Below are 21,637 nucleotides of genomic sequence, written 5' to 3' on the forward strand. Positions count from 1 at the left end.
GGGGTGACTACTAGTGGAGGTGAACCCACGGAGAATCGTGTCCTTACTCTGCAGTTCCTCAAAGCTTTGTGGAGCATTTTAGCGTCTTGCAGCTAGTTGTTTTGGTTTTATGGTCTGCAGCATTCCTGTTTGGTTCACTTCTCTCATCAACCTAAATTCCAGATGCAGCAGGAGGCTCTGAGAAAGCAAGAAAAGCAAGTAACTAGCTGCTGAACGTACTGGAGCCTCCAGCAACTAAATAGTGAGATGTTTGCCTCAAGAGTTAGTGGGGGTAAAAAACTGAAGTTAATATTGGTTTAAATCTGCTGGATGGTCAAATCCCTAATTGTAATCCTAACTGTATAGGAAATGATGTCACTGAACCAAATCTCTGAAAGAGTCACCTGACTGTTTCTGGTAGAGGTTGGCCCTAGATGTCTTTTCAGGGTCAATAATGATATTGATTTCTATTAATCAAGGAAGCTTAGAACCTGATTTAAAAATGCAATTTCAAATTCAAACATAAAACTTTGTTGAAGTATCCTTGTTTATTTGTGTTTTTCATTAATTGGTAATATTTCAGCATTTTAATCTCCAGTATTGACGGGCTATTACTCATGATGTGTAACCAATCAGATGGTGTTGTGGGCGGGACAATGCTGAAGATCACAGAGTGACTACAGGTAGAGAGAGGCGGCTTTATCGAGAATTCGTTTAAAGAAAATAATACCAATATTTGGAAAAATGTTGAATATTAGATTCAATAATTGGATGAGACAATAAACTCTTATTTCCTAAGTTTGTGGACTGAGACGACACAATCAGCAGAGACTCCAGGAGGTTAGTGGTCCAGGCCAAAAGACAGACCAAAAATAGAAGAGCTGCTTTCATGTTTGGAATGCTGGCGACATAAATAAAAAATGTATTGTGTTAATTCATGAAGTTTAGAGGTGCTGCTTACAGCCATGTCGGCAGTAGGATTAAGTTTATCATTCAGATATGAGAGAGTGGTGTTATTTCTATCATCCAAATCTCTGTATTTCTTTAAAATCCAGATAAATAACGACAGCCGAATGTCCACAAAGGTAATTTTCAAATAGTTCTTCTTTCTCTTACAGCAGACTAGCTGCACGATCTTCTTACAAATGCCAGAATCACTGAAAAAACCTCAAAAGTTGTTTGTCATGTTCTCCAAGCACACTTTTAAAAGAATCTCTGCTGACATTGAAACCCAACAGCAGGTTTTGTTCGCAAAGTCATCTCACAGCATTACCATACCTAAAGGTTAATAACACCCAAACTGCATGATCAGCTCTACTGTCGTTTAAAATGAATCACAGGAAGAACTGACAGTGACAGAAAGCTGTCTTCTTCCTCTTGACATTTCAGCTGCACACCATTTTGAAAAGCTTTGATTTCCCCATCCACACGATGAAACCTGATTTTCATTCTGAAGACGCCTGACAAAGGCTTACAGCAAGGCTTCCGGTGTTTTTCAGTTTCATTCATATAATGCCAATAAGTCAATCAGGGGAAACCCTGTACCTCCCCCACAACACCAGTACGTGTCTCAGAAACCATTTTCCATTAAATCCTGGTTTTAACCCCAGTGACCCCTACATATACACGACGTTTACTCCATCCCCCACTAGATAAGGGAATTGAATTAGGGCTACTGCGTGAGATATGAACCCTCTTGGCGACGGCAACACAGGTCAAGTAGATTCAGCTCAACAGTGTGTGACTGACTCAAAAGAAGGATTAAAAGGAGCAAAGGGCTGAGGAGAGCAGAGAGCTGAATGTCCTATAAACTGTGCCGAGCACTAAATAAAATGTACACCCTGAATGAGCAAACACTGAAGCGTGAATGGTGAGCAGACAGCATCTCTCCTCCTCCTCCTCCTCCTACTCTACCTGATTTGGTACTTCTTGGAAGATTGTGTTACGAAAGTGTGAACAACACTCTGTTGTGTTGCCCGGTCAACTGCTGTCCAACCCGTGTATGCGTGTGTGTGTGTGTGTGTGTGTGTGTGTGTGTGTGTGTGTGTGTGTGTGTGTGTGTGTGTGTGTGTGTGTGTGTGTGTGTGTGTGTGTGTGTGTGTGTGTCAATGCCCATTCAGGTGTGTAGTTAGACTGATGTGGGTTTGTGAGGGAGCTATTTTTAGATGTACACTGTAAAAAAATTAATAAAACTGAATGTTTGTCTTAATGTATCTCATTTTTTTTTCACAAAAACATATTCAATCTTTCTAAAATGTCCATGCCTGGTAAATTAGAGCCCTCCAAAGAATCAGTAAAATTCTATATACAACATATAAGCTTATATATGATCCCACCCATTGTCCTCATTCAGTGAATATACTGAAATAGACATGCATGTCGCTGGAGCAATTCATCAAAATATTCTCCAAATCGCAGGAGCTGCAATTAAAGTAAAATGTGTCATAGCCTACCATTATAAATGAAGCACACCCACACATTGTATTCTCCAGACATAAGAGAACATGTCTGTTAGACTGCAGTCGAAATTACATCATCATTTTTATATTTTCCTCGGTGAAAAAGAAATGTAAAAAGGACCATTTCCACTAAAATTACGGCTCAAATCAAAAATAATCGCACTGGGGTTTTTTATGCATACTGTTCGGTCCTATATGGAGTCACACCTATACCTTCTGCAGGAGCCTTTACTATTTCCCTCTCTGTCTCCATTACACAAATGCGGACTTTCCAACAGACAGCAGCCATCCATCACTTCCAGCTCAGGACGTCTTCTACAGACCAGACCTGTCCTTGCTGGAAAAGACACGGGCTCAATAATCTCCTAAACTGCAGCTGGCGTTATCTATATCCATTCTGCGTCCATATTCTTGCACAAACATGTATGTGTCGTCTACAAAAAAGATATATGCTGCTCCATTCATTTGTATTTAGTCGGCATTCTGTGAAGGTTGCAGTGAGTCGTAATATTAGCTTTCTGCAGAGCTTGATACAGTACTACACATCTCTCCTGGCTCCAGGTTTCCACTACACTGAATCCTGATGGTAAAAGGCTGCAGCCACACTGCTGCTGGCTATAACCGAGGTTGGTGGTTGGAGCTTAGTATCATCTATATATATATATAAAACTCCTGACTGCTCTCTGTCTTTCAGATTGCATCTTGACATTTCCATCAAGCTATAAAAAAAGGGGGCACGAGTGCAGTTATCATTTATTAATGTTGCTCTCCGAATGCTCAAAATTACAGTGTATGCTGAGGTCTCCTCTGATGTGAGGAAGCTCCTGACAACCAAATGTCACTTATGATGATGATGATGATTGTTTGCCGGTAAAGACAAAAGACAGTATTGACTTTCTCAAGGCTTTCAGAGCACTCAACAGTGATTAACCGAAGTATCCACGCCAGGACTGAATAACAGAATAAACATTGATTGTAAGTACATTCCCCACCACTGAATATCTCCTAATAAAATCAGGATATACATTATCTATACTTTAATGTGTGGCGGAGCTGTCTTTACTGGTTGGCTGTGGTTCAGGCTTGTTACCTTGGTGATGGAATGAAAGGCCAGTCGGCTCTGTGCACGTGCAGCACGGTCTTTTCTTTGCAAATATCTGCGTCCATGTCGGTGGACATAAAACCGCACATGAGCATGCTCGTATCGTGTGGACACGGCGGAACAAACCAGAGCGACTGCATTATGCTGCACTGGAATCGTGAACGCGAGGCTGCGGAGTCTTGCTCTGACGTGGCATGCATGGCTGCAGTAATGTGGTGTTTACACTATGACAGGTGCAATCCTTCCTTCAAAATGAATCAACAAGGGCAGCCAAGCTCCAGCAACTCAGGGGTAGTCATCATGGTACTCACGAGCATACTGCATACTAATAGCACGCAATTTGTAGCATGTGCAATATTAATATGCAGATTTAGTAGGTTAAAGGTGTGAGCATGTATTAAATATAGATGAGAATTGCACTAAGTCAATGAAATATCACCATTAATTGTTATTGTTCTCATACAAACAAATCAAAAGACAGTTTCTACACAAGATAAGGGACTAGAAAGGAGGCTGAGCAGCATCAAATGTATGTTTTAGTGTGGGAATGTTTAACAATTTTATGATATGGGATTTCTTAAAGGAAAATAGCTAAATTGGAAAGTGTCTTCTGGGCTACAAATGAAATCAAAAAGTTTAATCGTACGTAGAACGCTTTACAGACTTCATTCGGACATGTGTCAAAGAGTTAAAAAGCTGTAGAGTAGAATACATTAAGAAGATTTCACATATCAGCTGTGTAACATAATAGCTGTGCAACACAAGAATTACGTGCATGACTATGCACTGTATATCTAATACTCTCTCTTTTATTGGCAACCTTGTTATTTGTCATGCCAGGAAAAGTGCAGATAATAGCAATAAAATCAGTGCAGTTAACGAGCTGAAGTTGACTGGAAGTTCTACTTACAGCTCTTATTATAAAGAACTAACTACTGATATCAAGGGGTAAAGGTCCATTCTCACTGCACTTATAATTCATCATATCTAATCTCAGGAAATTAAAAACGACAGCAGCCAATGTACACATTGGAAAAAAAGAAAAGCACTCAGAGAGCGCAGTACTCTGCCAAGGCTGTTCATTCCCCCATATGGCCTTGTCAGAAATGCAGCATTTTTTTAAAAGAAATTCAGCATTTTTTTTAAATTAGTTATTGATAATCAGAAATCACAACAACATAGAAAAAGGCCATTTAATATCAATGTACCCACAAACAAAATGACGTTGTGCAGAACACATTTGTATGTTAAACGTGTTCGTTGTGTACGGATACCGAATCATGTTACCTAAATTTGTAGTGGGAGGCAGGAAATGATGGGACTCGGAAACACCCCCACAATTTAATCAATTGTTCCTCGTATCATTGATAAGTCTTGATAAGTCCACAGCGGTCGATTTATAGCAGGACGGTAATCATGTGATTGTTGACAGACAGCTGGCATAGTGTTCACTTGTTGTCATAGTTACAGTGATGCTGTGCTGCTATCTTGCAATGATACAGAAATCTTTAACAAATTCGTGAATCCAGACTATAAGCCGCATCACTGCTAAAATCTAATCACTTGGTCCTTGTGTCATTTCCAACCTTCCCTGAAAATTTCATCCAAATCCGTTAGTTCGTTTTTGAATAATATTGCTAACGGACTGATGACAGACAAACAAACCAATGCTTAACTTCACATAACTCCGCCGAGTAATCATAATCAGGACCCACTGTAATATCTACTCTGTTTCATGCACTATATGTTTAACTACAAAACCATCACGAGGCACACCAAACTGTAGCGCAGCAACAGAAGCTGTTCACCACATCAGCTGACTTACAGCATCACACACCGCAGCCTGTCTCTCTGTTGCAAGAAGAAGAAACGTTAGCTGATTGCTAATGTCAATTTTTTACCCTTTGGGGTGAGCATAACACTTCTCAGACATCTAAAATCTACCGTAGCTTGTCTCCTCCTCCTCCTCCTCCTCAGCAGCAGCAGTTATTATTAAAACACCTACAGGAAGCATACGTGAGACTTTAGTTGCTCAGTTTGAACTGTAAATATGGTAGAGAGATGCTATTCAGTAGCTCACTTGTGAAATATCTGCTGTAGCAACTGTGGGACTTGAAATTGTTCTTTTAATGTACTTGACTGCTTTGAATGGGTAGCAATTCACAATAATTAACAACTGCTGTCATCTTCGTGCTTGTGTATATGATACAATAAAGGAAACATATGTTGTATTTGAAGCTACATGTGCACAGATTTGTGTTTTAAATTTGTATTTCAATGTTGTGTCAATTATAACATAGCCAGAAGTAGCAACTTTGTGTTGTTTGTATCATCAAATGTGGTGCACATGTACTGGTGTCTCTTGTGGAAATGATAGAATTATGAATACATGATACATAACTATGTAGCAGTGTTACATTCAAGTATCTACAGCATGGCCTTGTCCCCTAGTGAGTGTTCTTTAAACACTCTATAGAGGCTGAATGAGTAAGTGGACAAGAGACCATTCCAAGACCATGAACAGTAAATCAACAGTGACAATTTGCAATGCATGTGGTGTAACATCAACAATTCAGCACTGAAACCAAACACACAGAGCAACTACTGCATAAATCTTTTCAGAAGTTGGTGGTATGCATCTAAAAGTTGGAGTTAGAACAGATCCGTTTTTCGCACTGTGATGTAATCAAAGCATTTCTTTAGACACCTACATTGAATGAATCGTCTTGCCGCATTACAATCCATTAAAAACACGTTTATAAGGTAAAAATGAGCCCCTTTTCAGACACTGGATACAGAACATTGTATTAATATGCTAAAGTGTCATATACATGTCACTTGTAGATTAACGCCAGTCAAGGCTTTGTTTAGATAAAACTACCACAGGACAGAGAGAGCCTCAGTACATCCACGATGTTTGTCAAACATTCAAGACTGGACAGTAAATCAAGTGATGTGTAATACATAATAATCCACTGATAAACAAAGGACTAAATCTGACAGCAGTTTATCAAAGTGTCCAAAAAACAAAGTGTGGTTTTGTCAATGTGTGATGATTTTCTAACCACTACTGTTCAGGCCGGGGCTGCATAGTGGTTCCGTGGTTAGCACTGTCACCTTGCAGCTACAAGCAGCTAGAAAGATCGCGGCCTGGGTCTGGGATCTTTATGCATGGAGTTTGCATGTTTTCCCTGTGCATGCATGGGTTTTCCCCGGGTTTTCCAGCTTCCTCTCACAGTCCAAAAACATACTGAGTTTAACTGATGATTCTAAAATGTCCGTAGGTGTGAACTCTGTGATAGACTGGTAGCATGTCCAGGGTGTCCCATGCACTCTCCCTAAGTCAGCTGGGATAGACTCCAGTCCCCCCGCAACCCTAATGAGGTTAAATGGTGTTTAGATAATGGATGGATACTATTCCGGCTACTGTGATGAAGTTCAGAACTCAACCTGAGGACAACCGCGATCTAACAAATAATTTCACTGCAGCTGATTAACTGCAGTGAAGAAAGTACGTAGTGTGAACTTCTGTTAGATTCCGATAGATTCTGTCTCCGTGTCAAGGACTATTTATAATTATAAGCAATTGACAAAGTTACTGCAGTTGTTCCCACTCCTGTCTGATGCTGCTGGTATTTAATAAGTTTAGAGGAAAGACTCCTACAAACAACTGGAAGCAACAAACTGAATTTCAGCTCCTGTTAATGTTTTGGTCAAAACATAAATTATATTATTGGTGAGTCTCTTTTATCTGGCTCGTTACAGTTTCTTTCTTCGTTACAATAAAGTTGTACTTTTGTTGACATTCTTATTTTGATTCATCTATAGTGTACAGTCTGCGATATGAATCTGTGATGAACAAGTATTATTATTCACTTTAACCGCATTGCTTTATGTGGTTCACCCCTCTGATCTATTATCAACTATCATGTATTTCCATTTCAGTAACAATCCACCAATCAGCTTTATTCCTCTGTAATTACACTGTAAAACCTGATGTGAACCCCAAAGTTCTCAAACTAAATTTACATGTTCACATTTGGGACATTTTACTTTACATTATCAAACAGACTCACAAGCTCCTGTTTCCTCAAACTATATGAACTGCTTTACCAAAAATAAAATTAAGACATTCTGTGTGCCTCATTCTTCCACACTACCTCTATCTAACTTTAGTCTCAGCGAGTGAAGAGCGAGCCTCGGAGCCTTTGAAGCCTGCTGCATGGAGTGCTCACTGTGTGAAACTGGCTTTTCTCTCCTTTGTTTAACATCACAGAACTTTGGTCTCAGTTTTATAAAATATACATATGTGCCATGTATAATGTATTATAGTGTTCTCCAAGTATGCTGTGAGTACAAATGTAATACAGCTGTCAAGGTCTTCAAGAGTCAAAGTCTGGTCAGCTGGAATGTCACGCTGGCTGCTTACCTGTCAAAAAGTGGAGTTTAATTTACTGGGTATCAAAAAATGTTGAATCTTTTGACAGATTTTCACTTCTAGGGCTTGTTATATGTAGCCTGATACTACAGAGTTTTGCATCACTATGGTATAAATGGATAACTAATTCATAAATGAGTCAATAAAGCCTTCATGGCACCTATTTGTTGGTTGGGAATCTTGTTTTTCTGTGTTCTGATGTGTAGCCGTTTGATCCTCGTTAAAATTAGACCCGACTCTTACTCACAGCATGTCTTTCTCTCACTTTCACTTTTCACAAATGAAGAACAGGCCTTGAAATCTTTGAAGCCGACTCTGTGAAGAGCAAAGTGGGGCGGTTTTTTGGCTGCGCAAAGAGAGAAGCGGCTTTTCTCTTCATTGCGTCTGACATCTACACTGCATTGGTCTGAGCTCGATCGAGGGCATGTTTAGTTTCACTTCCTTCCTCTATTCCGTTTCCTGATTTCCTGTGCATGTCGAGGCTCTTGGCTGGTCTGTGCGAGAGGCTCTCAGCAGCTGGTCGGTTCGCAACTATGTTCTCACTCTCAATCCACAGCCCATAATCCTGTTTCACGGAAAACAAGGCAACAGTAGGCTTAACAAGTTAGGGGCGCCGGGGCAGACTTAAGATTTCAATTTCAATCAAATTGTATAATTATATACTTTGAAACCCCCCAACAAGTTTGTTTTTATGCATTTATGGAGCTGTTTATGTGACTCGCTGGCTGCCCTTTGCCCCAATAGGCATCCTGTCACATTAGTTTGTTTTTAGTACACTTTATAGCCGCATTTGAACAGAAAAAATACCCGTACAAGCAGCTGAATGCCACAACCACCAACTTAACCAAGCATGGTTTAGAAGACATTTTCAGTTTTATTAACAGAAACAGATTCAGCAGAATACTAAACCAAACATTTCAAGACACAGACGGGTAAAAAGACTGCATGTTCGACCGCATGGTCTGCTCGTTGCACCATGACAAGCGATCCATAGTTCCTCTTCAAGCTAAACCCTTGATTTCCACTGTGCAAGACCAAACACAACTGCTGATTATGTGGTGTTTTCTCTGGTAGGAAAGCAAAATGCTGCATTTGCTGCGGTCGGGCTGTGTCTAGACTGTGTAATTAGTTCATTACCGCCCTGTAAAACTCCCATCAAAGAGGGTGAAAATGTTGCTGATCCTAAGCCCATAACTGAAAATCTAAGTTCTTTGTTTTAAATTGTCATAGAAAACCTTGCAAACACACACAGTCAAATCATCCAATATTTGCTCATAGCACTGCCATCATTCTTCATCTTCTGCTTGAGAGAAGGCTACAGCACAGATCAGGTCATTTCTTCAGTAAATAGATGGATCACACCTACTTCACCTCATCATTTTACAGCATGTAAGTAGTTTTCAGTCTCTTTGTTGCCCTCGCATGATCCATTTCTCAACATAACTGGCTCCCTCCAGCCCATACAAATCATCCAAACACAATTAATGTTGCAGAACGAGAAGCAGCCCGTCCTCATGCCAACACCACACATGTGAACTCTCCAGAGCTTCTGATGCATTGTACTTTAATTACGCAGCCAACCCCAGCACAGCGGGTTATCCCTGCAGGTCCCTTTATGTCCTCTGAGATGCCTCTATGGAGGCAAAACAGACTCTTTGTAGCTCTGTCCTTTCAGCGCCTTTGTCTCTCCATCTCATAGGTCCCACGGGTGAGGCCACAGCGGTGTCCCATGTGTTATTATTGGCCAATGATAAAGTAGCTGCCACGGTCCTCATGAATTATGCAGGGCGAAAGGGAAGCAACTCCACCCTCAGTTATGTAAATTTAACTTGGAGGAGACAGAGGGAGCAAAGTTGCTGGGGGGGTCCCGACGCCCATTTCTCTAGTAGCGATGTGCACATCAGGGAGCTTGTATCCAGCAGCACAGAGTGTGAATGTGTGTGAAAGGGAAAGCTGTCGTGATCTACTGACACACATCTAAAGTACGAGTTAAGTTTCAGAACAAATGTACAATATTCAGAGTGATCCTCGCAATGTAACAATGTTTTACCACTCATCTGAACAGGAAATGAGCATTTAAGCAGCCCATAATTGCTGTAATATGCATTGTTTGGTGGGATTGTATCTTTAGAGATCCTTTGGTCAACAACAATTTATGCACTTTGCTTCTTTGCAAAAAACAAATGACCGATTCAAAAACGCTGGTTGATCAGGCACCACCTCAAAACCTTCAGCTCCAAAAAACAGTTTTAAGACACTGCAGTAACAAGGTATCATGAGCAAAAGCAGTACTTTTGCGCAGTGTCTGCTGACATACACATGAACTTGCAAGTGCATTTTGTAAATGTGTGGGATCCTGCCTACTACTGATGCTAATATGCCTCTAAATGTAGCTTCATCACTGGTGTGGTGTGAGTAAGCCACTCAGCCATGCATAAAACAAAGTCTGCCTATAAATAACCCAGTCTGGGCCAGGCCAGGCTAGACCAGGTGCTGAGTGTAAGTATGGTTCATCAACCCTCTACGCATGGGATTCTGTTGTATGTCAGTGTGCCACAGTGGACAGAAAACTCTGAACTATTGTTGTCTCTGAATTAGCAATGATATTGGTTCTAGCAGCAAATGGACCAACATTCTCCTCTTACAGCCCCAATCTAGTTTTCACTGAAATCTCTGGGTAAACGGATCCTTACACAGCTGACTTTCATTCCGCTTAATGACATTAAAATCCTATATGCTTTTTTAAATTGTCCACTTGACCTGTGCGCTCAAATCGAACAGCGGATACCCAATTCGATTGTGAACGAACAGTAAATGCATATTATATTGACTGTGTCACCGTGACTCTGAGTGCTTCTTTTTCCAGGAAACAGGCATAATCCTGCTCTCCATTATATGGTCAGTACATCATGGTGCTCATATTCATACCTAATCCTCTAGTTTGCATTAGATGGGCATCCATTAAAGGTAATATACTGTAGTCTGTGTGTGGTACAGTCTAATGCTCCAACAGTAGATCTGCAGACTCTGTAGGTGAGTGTCTACCTCACTGTGTGCTGTCAGCAGGCCAGACAGCCAGATTCACTGTGTTATGAAGGTGAATATTAATCTGGCGCTGGCTTAGGCTGTCCTGTTACTGAGACAGATGGTATCTGACAAACAGGAGCCACGTGGCCACAGATATCTATCTATCTATCTATCTATCTATCTATCTATCTATCTATCTATCTATCTATCTATCTATCTATCAAAGAGCAAACCACAAAACACAAAGGATCATAATAACTCCTATTACCAAACAATCCAAATAAATGCCTTATTTGCTCAATTTCTGAATTTAAAAAACACCTTATATTTTGTCTATATGGTAAATCTTTTAAAGTAAACCGATTTATGTCATTAGTGCAGTCCACAACAAAGCCCAGTCACCACTTAAGGCTTATCCACCAGTATATACATCACCCACAGAGGGCAGATAGCCAGAGGTCTGTACGCACTATTTACTGTGTACTAAAACAGTCTAATAGTCACTATAAGTAACTTATGCAACTAATTCAAGTAAAAAAATCAGAAAAAGTCCGAATTTTGTCATTTTCTCTCAGAGATTAACTTTTACACAGCGCTAAATCCGCCCATAGTAAATACCCACCAAACTCTGTTTATTTTTTTCTGTAATTTTGTGTCCTGTAGCGAATTGTCGAAGTATTCGTGTAATGACACAACAATTCTGAGTGCCCTATGATGGAAACGAGCCCGCGTTTCCTTCGGCGTACATTTCGCACACAAGTAAAGACTGGAATGAACACAGTTTCAACTAATATGATTCGTTGACTTCGTATTTGTACTGTTTCCGTCACCGACTAGTACACAGCGGGGGCGGTAGCGAGCGCCGTTACCAAGATTTAAAAAGTAGAATTTTTCCTGAAAGTATTTCATAATATGTGGATTATATTAAGCCGAATCTTATATTAAGAGGTTTCAATTAAGATACAATTCAGCTGTATTCTACAAGGAATGCAACCGCTGCCTAGGACGAGGGAGGCTTTAAACCGGCGTAACTTTCACCGAGTCTGGCAGCGCTCTCACCATCGGGGCTGTAAGTTTGGCGATGCAGTGAGGCACAGGCGCTGGAGAGACCGTTTCTTACCTGTGACATTTGAGGTCGGAGGTTGATCTCCTTCAGGTTGATGGACTGGGGCCGCAGGTTGTTGAGCAGGTGGCACAGCAGGACTCCATCCCGGAGGGTCTGCGCCAAGTCGAACACCTGAGCGGACTCCCATGTAACCCGGTGGCTCGCTGGAAGCACCTTGCAGTTGATCAGCCACAGCGCGCACTGCCTCCAGTACTCCATCATTATTCTGACTTGAGCCGAACGAGCTTTGAGAGAATTTAAGAAACGAAACTGCTGTCGGTTTGGTGGTGCCCTTAAACGGGATCCATGCTACATCCGTGAAGCGTAAAACCCGGTGAAACGGCAGTGGAGCTCTGCGGAGAGCAGCTGGAGATGCAGGCGGCCGCTCAGAGGATGACAGTCCGGTGTAGTGAGGCTGTGGATGGAGCGCACCCTGCACTCTTCCTCTCTCTCTCTGTCTCTCTTCCCTCCCCCTCACCCAGTTCCTCACCTCTTCCGCTTGCCTCCCATGCTAGTGTATGAAATGACAGTACACGGAATAACCTCACTTAACATTTAGTGAAACAGAAAGCAACATGGACTGTAATAAAATTACCATCTTATTTAACTCTCGCAGCCATTAACTATGCAAATCCTGCTGCTTGGACAGAAAGTAGCTATAATGATAGGGCAGGTCTAGAAATTATTAAACAAGCCAAATGAGTTTATCTCTCTGACATACAGATCCTCTTTCATCCCTATTATATGTCACTTTCTGTTAAATATATTGATATTTAAGCTGGCTGTGGTCATGGTTTATGATTCATAAAGCTTCTGAATCTCTTATTGCACCCTCATTTCATATCATAAAGTGGGTTGAAGACCCTATAACCAATGCTTCTCTGTCAATATATTACATAAACAAATGTAACTACACTCATTAAACTAACACCTTACATTTGTGTATAGTTGCTTTGTATTTTATATTACCACAACTTGCTTATTCAGTGATGCACCAAGAGATCATACCATTGTCAGTTTCATGAGTGAATTGCCAGTTTGGGGAGGAAAAAGTGCAAAACTGTCAACTTGTGCTTAAAATGCTGAAGACACACTTCATCCTCAAGAGGTATGTCGGAGTTAAAGACCCCCTCCGGTGTAAATCAAATGCTTTACCTTGTTAACATGACCATATGGTGTTTTTTCTATATGCTGTTAGACACAGCGTGAGCTAAATAGACAGTCACTGCTACGGTTGGGCAATTCCACCTTGAACCTGATGACAGTGTCAAAATTCAGACTTTTACTGTTTCCTACAACCTAAGGAACCAAGCTTGTCAGGTTGCAGGATGGACCTTTCTGTTTCATTATCCATCTTCAGGTTTGGTTTCCCGTTCGAACATGTATGACTGATTTACTCCAATGCGTAGAGTGGTTTTACAGTGTTTGAGCAGAGGTGTAGGGGAGCTGGTGTGCTCGAGGTGCAGCACTGTGGAGAGGTGCTTGAAGAGAGGTAGGTAGTTCATGAATCCATACGTTCTAGAGGAAACAGCAGTGTAGAGTTATATCGAAGCCTAATGTTAGAAGTTCTATGTAGACTCCTGCGGACTACAGAAGCAGTGTAACAGCAACAACTACAGTATGTGTCTGTGGGTGTCTGCAGCTGTTTGTGTGCATCCACAAGGGAGTGTAATCAAGGCCTAAACCATTTTAAGGAACAAGGGGATAACTGTAATTTAAAAAATAAAAATGACATAGAAATAACAAAGGAAATGTGGAATACAATATGAGAAAAGCTAATCTCCTCCACAAACTCACTAAATTGAAGAGACTTCTGCTGGAAAAGCATTCCTTGCTATTTCATAACCCTAAAATAAACAAAAATCCAGACAAATGAGGACCCCACTGAAATGCTGGAGGAGCGGTAGAATACATATAGTCTGATCTTGTCCACTTACCAAGCTGTTTTTGGGAGGAAGTGTCCAAACCGATCTCCAAGGTACCAGGCTTTGAGGTTAATAGGTCCTTCCGAACACTATACCTCAGACTTCCCCCAGGAGATCTAAGCAAGAATGGTGTATATTTATTAATGATCTTTATGGCAGCCAGCAAGAATGCTGTCACAAGGTGCTGGCTTTGAAAACACGGCCCTTCTGTGGATACTTTTATAAATATTGTCAATCAGTTATCTCATATCGAGCAGATCACCTATAACCTCAGGCTACAAAAGGACCCTTTTCTTAGCTCAGTAACTTCAAAGATGCTATCTGCTTAAACTTGCCTGTGCAGGTGCACATACAGATACATCTATACTGTGTGAAAATGCGTATAGGTAGACAGATGAGAACGAGTGTATGTGTTATTTTCTTATCTAAGTTGTGACTCCCTGACCATGTTGTTTGCTATGTACATTTAGCCATGTTTGTCGTAAAAATAAGAAAAATAAAGTTTAAAAAAACTACTTTAAAATATGTAATTTTAACATGTAAATATTTGTTTTTAAGAGTTTAATCCACAAGGTGAAACCAACACAGAGACACCGTAACAATGCCTTATGTGTAGCTGTATAAAGAAGGTTAAAAAGGTAATTACTAAATAACAGCTGTGATTCTGTTCCTGCTGTACCTTTAGAATTTGATTTACTGATTTGATTTGATAGTGTGTCCATTAAAATCATTTCCAGTTTCAATCTACTACCTGCACTGTTTCCTGTTTTGGAAAATGGAAGCATAACTACTTCTGTTTTTAGTATCGTCATACTAACATGGCATCATAGACATATACAAATACAAATGTGAGAGTTAGAGTTGGGCTGCCCAGTAGCTTGGTGGTTAGCACTGTCGCCTTGCAGCAAGAAGATCCCAGGTCATGTCCCAGCCTTCCTGGGATCTTTCTGCATGGAGTCTACGTGTTTTCCCTGTGCATGCGCAGGTTTTCTTCAGGTACTCCGGTTTCCTCCCACAGTTCAAAAACATGCTGAGATTAACTAGTGATTCTAAATTGCCTGTAGATGTGAGTGTGATTGTTTGTCTCTATATGTAGCCCTGTGATAGACTTGTGACCTGTCCAGAGTGTCTCCTGCCTTCACCCTAAGTCAGCTGGGATAGACTCTCGCCCCCTACAACCCTAATGACGATTAAGTGGTGTATAGATAATGGATAAATGGATGGACATTTAGAATTTTGTCCAGTATGAAAAAGTCCAACAAAAAGTGAATAAATCAATTATTCATAATGCAATAATAGTAAACAAATCTGCTTTTATGATATGAGGTAAATGTTTTTTTCACACCACCTCAAGAAAGAGACAGACACGTGTAAAGGCGTACTATTTCTTATAAATGGGAAGCATTAACATTTCTTGCTCATTCATTTTGCAAATGCATGAACCTGCTTATCACGCCACTGAGAGCTTGATTGGCATGACTGAGCCAATATATGGTCTAACTGAAGCTGGGTTTATCTTTTATTGCCTGTATGTGACTAAAATGAAGAAAGTGTCCTCAGATTGCGCTGTGTGCTGACTGCTCTGGTTTGACTTATAGGCATCAAATTAAATGTTTTAAATTGCTCGGTAATGGAAATGGAAATGATGCGGGGTATTACAGAATGTGTAAGCAGCCTTTTCATCGTTAGCACATGCTAGATTATCACGTAGCACTGTAGCTTGTGCCTATAAACACACAATCTGGCTGTGAATGTGTAATACTCTGTCGTTATTAAGTTGCTCCTGAGCAAGGCAATTAAACTGACAAACTGGAGCTACAAAATAAGAGTCAAGTAAGCAGCATCCGGGGATGAATGTGAAGCAGCAGAGGGCACCTGCAAAACCAATTAGACTGATGCAAGCTTTTATTGATCCCTGTTGTACTGTTAGAACGAAAAGCAACAAGCTGCAAAATTATTGTTTGAGGAGAATAAACACGTGAAAAAGTTAATAGCAAAACAATATACTGCTGCAGGAGGATGTGATAAAGATAGAGAGCTCTGCCTTTAATGCAGAAATGTGTGGATTGAATGACGGAGACAGGAATGTGAGACATCTAATATGTGAAAATGAATGCAACCCTCTAAGAAGAAAGTGCTGGTAATCACATTAACAGCGAGGCTGCTCTTACAGTATGCACGGCAGCGATGGGAGATTAGAAGAGAAGACCTGCGCACCTTCCAGATTAATTTCATTTCCAATAAGATCTCCAGACACGAAGAGGAAGAACCTGGATGAAAGAAATAAAGCTCTGTGCAGACTGTGTGCTCTGCTGAGTGCATTTACATACAATGACTGAACACATGGGCCTGTGCAAACAATGCGGTGAAGATTAGTCTCCAGCATTTTGCCGTTGTAAACACTTCTGTGATCCTCAATTCTTCGCTCTCTCTCCCCATCTCAGTTCCTCATCTCCACCTCTGCTCTCCATATTTGTGCAGAGGATTTAGATGAATGTCGGAGTGGGAACGCCAGCACGAATGTCTCCTCTTCCACTGATCTACATTGCACTGAGATAAAGACTAATGAAAAACGGAGGTTGGTTGCGGTTCAGCTGTGAGCATCCAGCTTTGTCTTCCACAGGCTGAACACTGGATGCCATGGCTGGCATTGCACAGATGACAGGAGAGGTGGCTGCAGTGGCCGGATGCTGGCGAACTGCTCAGCACCCTTCTTCTATTTCAACTTCCTCTCCCAAACTGGACAGCCCTGCATCCTGGCAATTATCAGCATTCCTCTGATTAATGCTGCACAGCGACTCGGGGAGAACACACACACATAAACACACTGCATGGTTCGTATGTTGGAATTAAGGCTGTACAGTGCATTTTCAGCCTTTATCACACAAGACTTGCTTTAATTGTTCAGTTCAAATTGCACTAACATGTGCTGCCAAAACCCAGTGATCCGAAGAGTTCATGCTGTTTTTTGTTTTTTTTTCTAGCACCACTGCATTTGCATGAAAACAGGATGTTACTGTCTTCAATTTTCCATCAATGCACAGATGACTGATTTGCCTATTTCTGGGTTATTTCACCTGGAAGATGACCAGAAATGAAAGGTAATGACTAACCACATGAACTTCCAAGTAACAGCATGATTATTTCTGGGCACATATGGCAGACGTGATGCGGCTGCCAGGGTTTCTTCGCCACTGTCACAGCACATAATTAAAGTCAACAATCAAATGCAAACTATAATGTTGTTTGCGTGGTTGAAGACAAAGAAATTATGGCATAAGGCAGAAGGAAGACTAAATCAAAAATGTCACACAATAAACAGTATTTAAGTGATTATAAGGAGCCTACAGGCACGTACCAGATGTGTATGTATTTTTGGCCTACTTCCATTTATGTGTGTTTTCAGAGTGTTTTACAAGCTTCAATCTGCACATTCTCTCCAGATACCAGGTCTAGTTACATTAGGACAGCTGATTACTGATATATTATTAAGGTAGTGTCTACAGATACGGACCTGTACCCGTAGCCTGTAGCCTACGGATACGGCACTTTCCATTATACAGACCCGTACGCGAGTCTCGCGAGTCAAGAATCTGCTAACCTCTGCAAAATGTTGAAAGGTAAGCAAAGGTTAGGGTTAGGGTTAATGTTAGGGTTAGGTTTAGGGTCCGTACCTGTAGTACCGATGCTCCGGGTCCGTACCTCTAGCGTCTACCGGGGGTCACGTGACCAGATCTCGCGTATCTGATTCGCAAATGGAAAGTGCCGTATCCGTAGGCCACAGGCTAGAGGTACGGGTCCGTACCTCTAGCAACTTCCTATTATTAAACAGACCTGGTTATGATGGATACACAAAACCTGGAGACTGGAGTTTGAGTTGCATGTGGTCTTGCATCTTTTTTTTGCTTGTTTAGGTTTAGCAAACATTATTCATACACTGCTATAGACAAGTCTTGCAATAAGAACACCTCTGGAAATATCGGCGTGCCACAATTTCACAGCCTCTTTTGTGACATTAAAGCTGCTGTCCGGAGTTTCCGTTTGTTTTCAATTTATGTATCATTTTTTAACAAAGCTTAAATGTGTTAGTCTAGTTCGATACTATAATATAAAGTTAGTATAACGCGATATGAAAATTTATTCCTGAGCTCCGCCTTCCTCTCATAGACCCCCATGTTATTCCAAAAAGCGCCGGTTGCTGCCGACCAATCAAGTTCGAGCTTCAGCTTTGTCATGCTGTCAATCAACGGTTACGCGCACAGCAAGCAAGCCCATGCAGAGGTGGGCGAGCTACGCACTACGCAACCACGTGCACATTTGTTTTGCTTGTGGAGGAGAGAGCATCAGGGCTCAGCAACTTCCAGAAAAGTTACCAATCCCACGGCTTGTCAGACCAAGAGACTGCAGGACGTTCTTTGGCTCGGGGTGCTCGCATCGCTCCCCGACCACGGCCTCCATAGCCCGCCTGACGGCTTCATTTAGATGCCCGACCTCTGGAGGAAGGTGTTGGGGCGTCTGGGACATACTCTTCGTCAGAGGAGTCATGCAATTCTGAACTCTAGATAGAAATAAATAAACAATCTAACACATATACACGCGTAAATGCACTAAGTTTGATAAACAACGTCATCGAGAGGGATACACGAGTGTAATCACATGTTGAAACTTTACTCGTTCGTCCTAGCAGATTCATGTTATTTTGGTATTAGGACAAATTAGACTCAATACAGCATTCTAACGTAATTCCTTTATTATTTACTAAATGTACTAAATGCAGAAGAGGGGAAAACAGCAAAACAGGCCATATGCTGCAGCACTCCGGGCACTTCTCTCATGTACTGCGCGCGTGCACAAATAAAGGGGCGAAATCAGAGGGAGGGACGGTGGGACCAACAGCGTTTTGGGAGACGCTGCGATTCAAACTCCGGACAGCAGCTTTAAATAATTTTGTGCTGTCTATCAGTGCTGCTTCTTTTGTGAGACTGTGTGTCACCTGTTTCCCAGATTTTTTTCATTGCAATGCCAGTTCAGAAATGGGAATGTCCTGCTGCAGGACCAGTGAACTAACAAGCTACTGAAAGGAGCAAGAATCATAGTGGGTGAGGAGGAGATATGTAGCAACAACAATTATTCAACCAAATCAGAAAAACAGAAATAATAACAAAAAATAGACCACTATTCTGCAATCAAATGTTGTGTATTGGGCACAAAGAGAATCCAGTTTGAAGCAACAACTAGATAGAGCGCAGCTTCAGGTCACCTGCTTGCCAAAAGTTCGCAATGTGCACATTCATTTCCCATCACACGTGAAATACATGCATTTACACAAAAATTACCCTAAAAACAATTTGAAAGAATTTCATTTAACTGTGTGCCAATGTGGGGGCTGCACAGTGGTAAAGTGGTTAGCACTTTCGCCTTGCCGCAAGAAGATCCCCGGTTCAAATCCCGGGGTGGGTCTGGGCTCTTTCTGCATGGAGTTTGCATGTTCTCCCTGTGCATGCTTGGGTTTTCTCCGGACACTCCGGCTTCCTCCCACAGTCCAAAAATATGCTGAGGTTAATTGATAACTCTAAATTGCCCGTAGGTGTGAATGTGAGTGTGATTGTTTGTCTGTATATGTAGCCCTGTGACAGACTGGCGACCTGTCCAGGATGTCCCCTGCCTTCGCCCGAGAGGATACAGCGGTGTATAGAGAATGGATGGATGGATGGATGGTGGGTCAATGTCTGTGGTTGAAAATGACACCATTAGTTAAGTACCATAAACTGCAGTTCCTAGAACGGCCACTTGAGGCTGACTGAAAAGTGAGTCAGTTCCCTTAAACCCCCATGTTAAAATGTCCCTCTTCTCCATGCAGTTAATGGACAAGGAGCATAACAGAACCAAAAATAAATTTAAAAAAGTTCAGAATTACTTTTTAATATATAATTAATTTTTGACAAATCTCTGTAAAACCCACTGTTACAGAAATACATCAGTTTTATTTTTTAAATATTATTTTCTATTATATATGTGTGCGTGTGTGTGTGTGTGTGTGTGTGTGTGTGTGTGTGTGTGTGTGTGTAAAAGAAAATGAGCAAAAAAGAAAATAATATGCAACAAATATAGAAAAAAAGAAAAAAATGATAGAATTCATGCTAATTTTTTCTATATTTGGGTATATTTATTATTATTATCATTATTTAGATTTTTTAGTCTTATTTTATTTTTTTTGCTCACTTAGGTAGCCATTCCTCCAGCTGTCACTGCTTAGCATTTACCATGAAGCCCTGTTGTGCTTAAGAGCTTTGTTCGTTTCTCTTGCTGGTTACGGTCATATCTGCCTCTGCAAGCCCCAAATGCACCTCAGCATTGTGTTCAGGTCAGCATCCATGGCCTTCAATTACACATTGTTATTTTGCAAGTTTTGGCATCAAATAACAGAGTGGCATCCCCTCCACTCCCCACTGTCCTACCAGATGACCAAAGCCCCCGAAGCTGAGCCGCCCCATGAACATGTGGGCATTGCCACATTGTCCACACTCCACCAATACCGTCTTGCAGCTCTGCCAGGCTGTAATTTATAGAGCTTTACCCAGCTCATTGTGTCACTTGATCTGGTGACAGCGTCTGATCTATTTGTGCAGCTCTTTCATCCGCTCTGTGAAGGGCATGTTATCTCGTTGCCGGAGAAAGGAAACGCTCTCCATTCCCTGCAGATTTGTCTTATGAAGTTTTATCTCTCAGCTGTACCTGACTTAATGTATTTACACAAATTGCAATGTCATGTATTTTCACTAAGCACCTCTTTGAAGTCTGTTTCCCTGTGCATTTCTTTCCATGTGCTAGTGAAAATTTAATATTTTGAATTATTTAATGCATCAGTACCTGATGGCAAATTTCAGTGAATGCATTTGCATGGTGGGCTTTTTACAGCTAATACCTTCAGTATCTGTGAACATAACCTAGAGGTTACTCTGAAGGCAACCATAGCAGCTTTTGTTCATTGTTTTCTAACTGCTATTGATTGTCTGACCCCAGCCGTAGCGCTCTATTTTTGCTGTTTTAGAAGGCCAGAGGAGAAATCGATGGTCTGGGATACCCATGAGAGGCCTGGGATAAGTGGCGAGGGGCCAGGCCTTGCAGGGTTTCATCAGAGTTGCAGCAGTGGAGAGGATCAGCTGGGGAACTGTCAGGGTGGAGGCAATGGAGTGGAAGATATATGGAGAGAGAGAGAGCATGACAAATCAAAATGACAAAGAGAGTCTATGAAAGTCATTTCAGCATATATTAATTTGCCCTCTGGTGTTGAAGTTGAGTTCGTTAAGTGCAAATTAACCTATAAATAAAGTGTTCACCCCTTTTAGGAATTTAAAAAAAACATTAATAGTTTTATTAAAACTGTCTTAAGTTCAAGCACATGGGATCACTTGCAGATAGACACTATGTAAGCTCAGCAGTGAGGAGTGTGACTCCCAGTGTTAGGCCTGTAGAGAGGCTCAAAATCCTGCTGAGTAGATCTTTTGTCTTTAGCTTCAAACAGCATCTGCAACAGCATTTTTATTCAATTGTGCAGAAACACTAGCTGAGTCAAATCAATAGAATAACACAGTTAGACCT

At 41.2% G+C, this 21,637-nt stretch overlaps 1 protein-coding gene across 1 annotated transcript in view; it reads right to left on the minus strand.

Moving 5' to 3' along the window:
* The window catches only part of LOC110970356 (guanine nucleotide exchange factor VAV3), a 111,336-nt gene extending 98,779 nt beyond the window's left edge, over nucleotides 1-12,557 (minus strand). The window contains 1 exon segment of the mRNA XM_022220626.2: nucleotides 12,126-12,557. Within this exon segment, the coding sequence (XP_022076318.2) occupies nucleotides 12,126-12,332 (207 nt within the window). The 5' untranslated portion in view covers nucleotides 12,333-12,557.
* Between the last annotated feature and the right edge of the window lie 9,080 nt (nucleotides 12,558-21,637).

This window comes from Acanthochromis polyacanthus, chromosome 20 (genome assembly GCF_021347895.1).
Source record: "Acanthochromis polyacanthus isolate Apoly-LR-REF ecotype Palm Island chromosome 20, KAUST_Apoly_ChrSc, whole genome shotgun sequence".
Classification (NCBI taxonomy): Eukaryota; Metazoa; Chordata; class Actinopteri; family Pomacentridae; genus Acanthochromis; species Acanthochromis polyacanthus.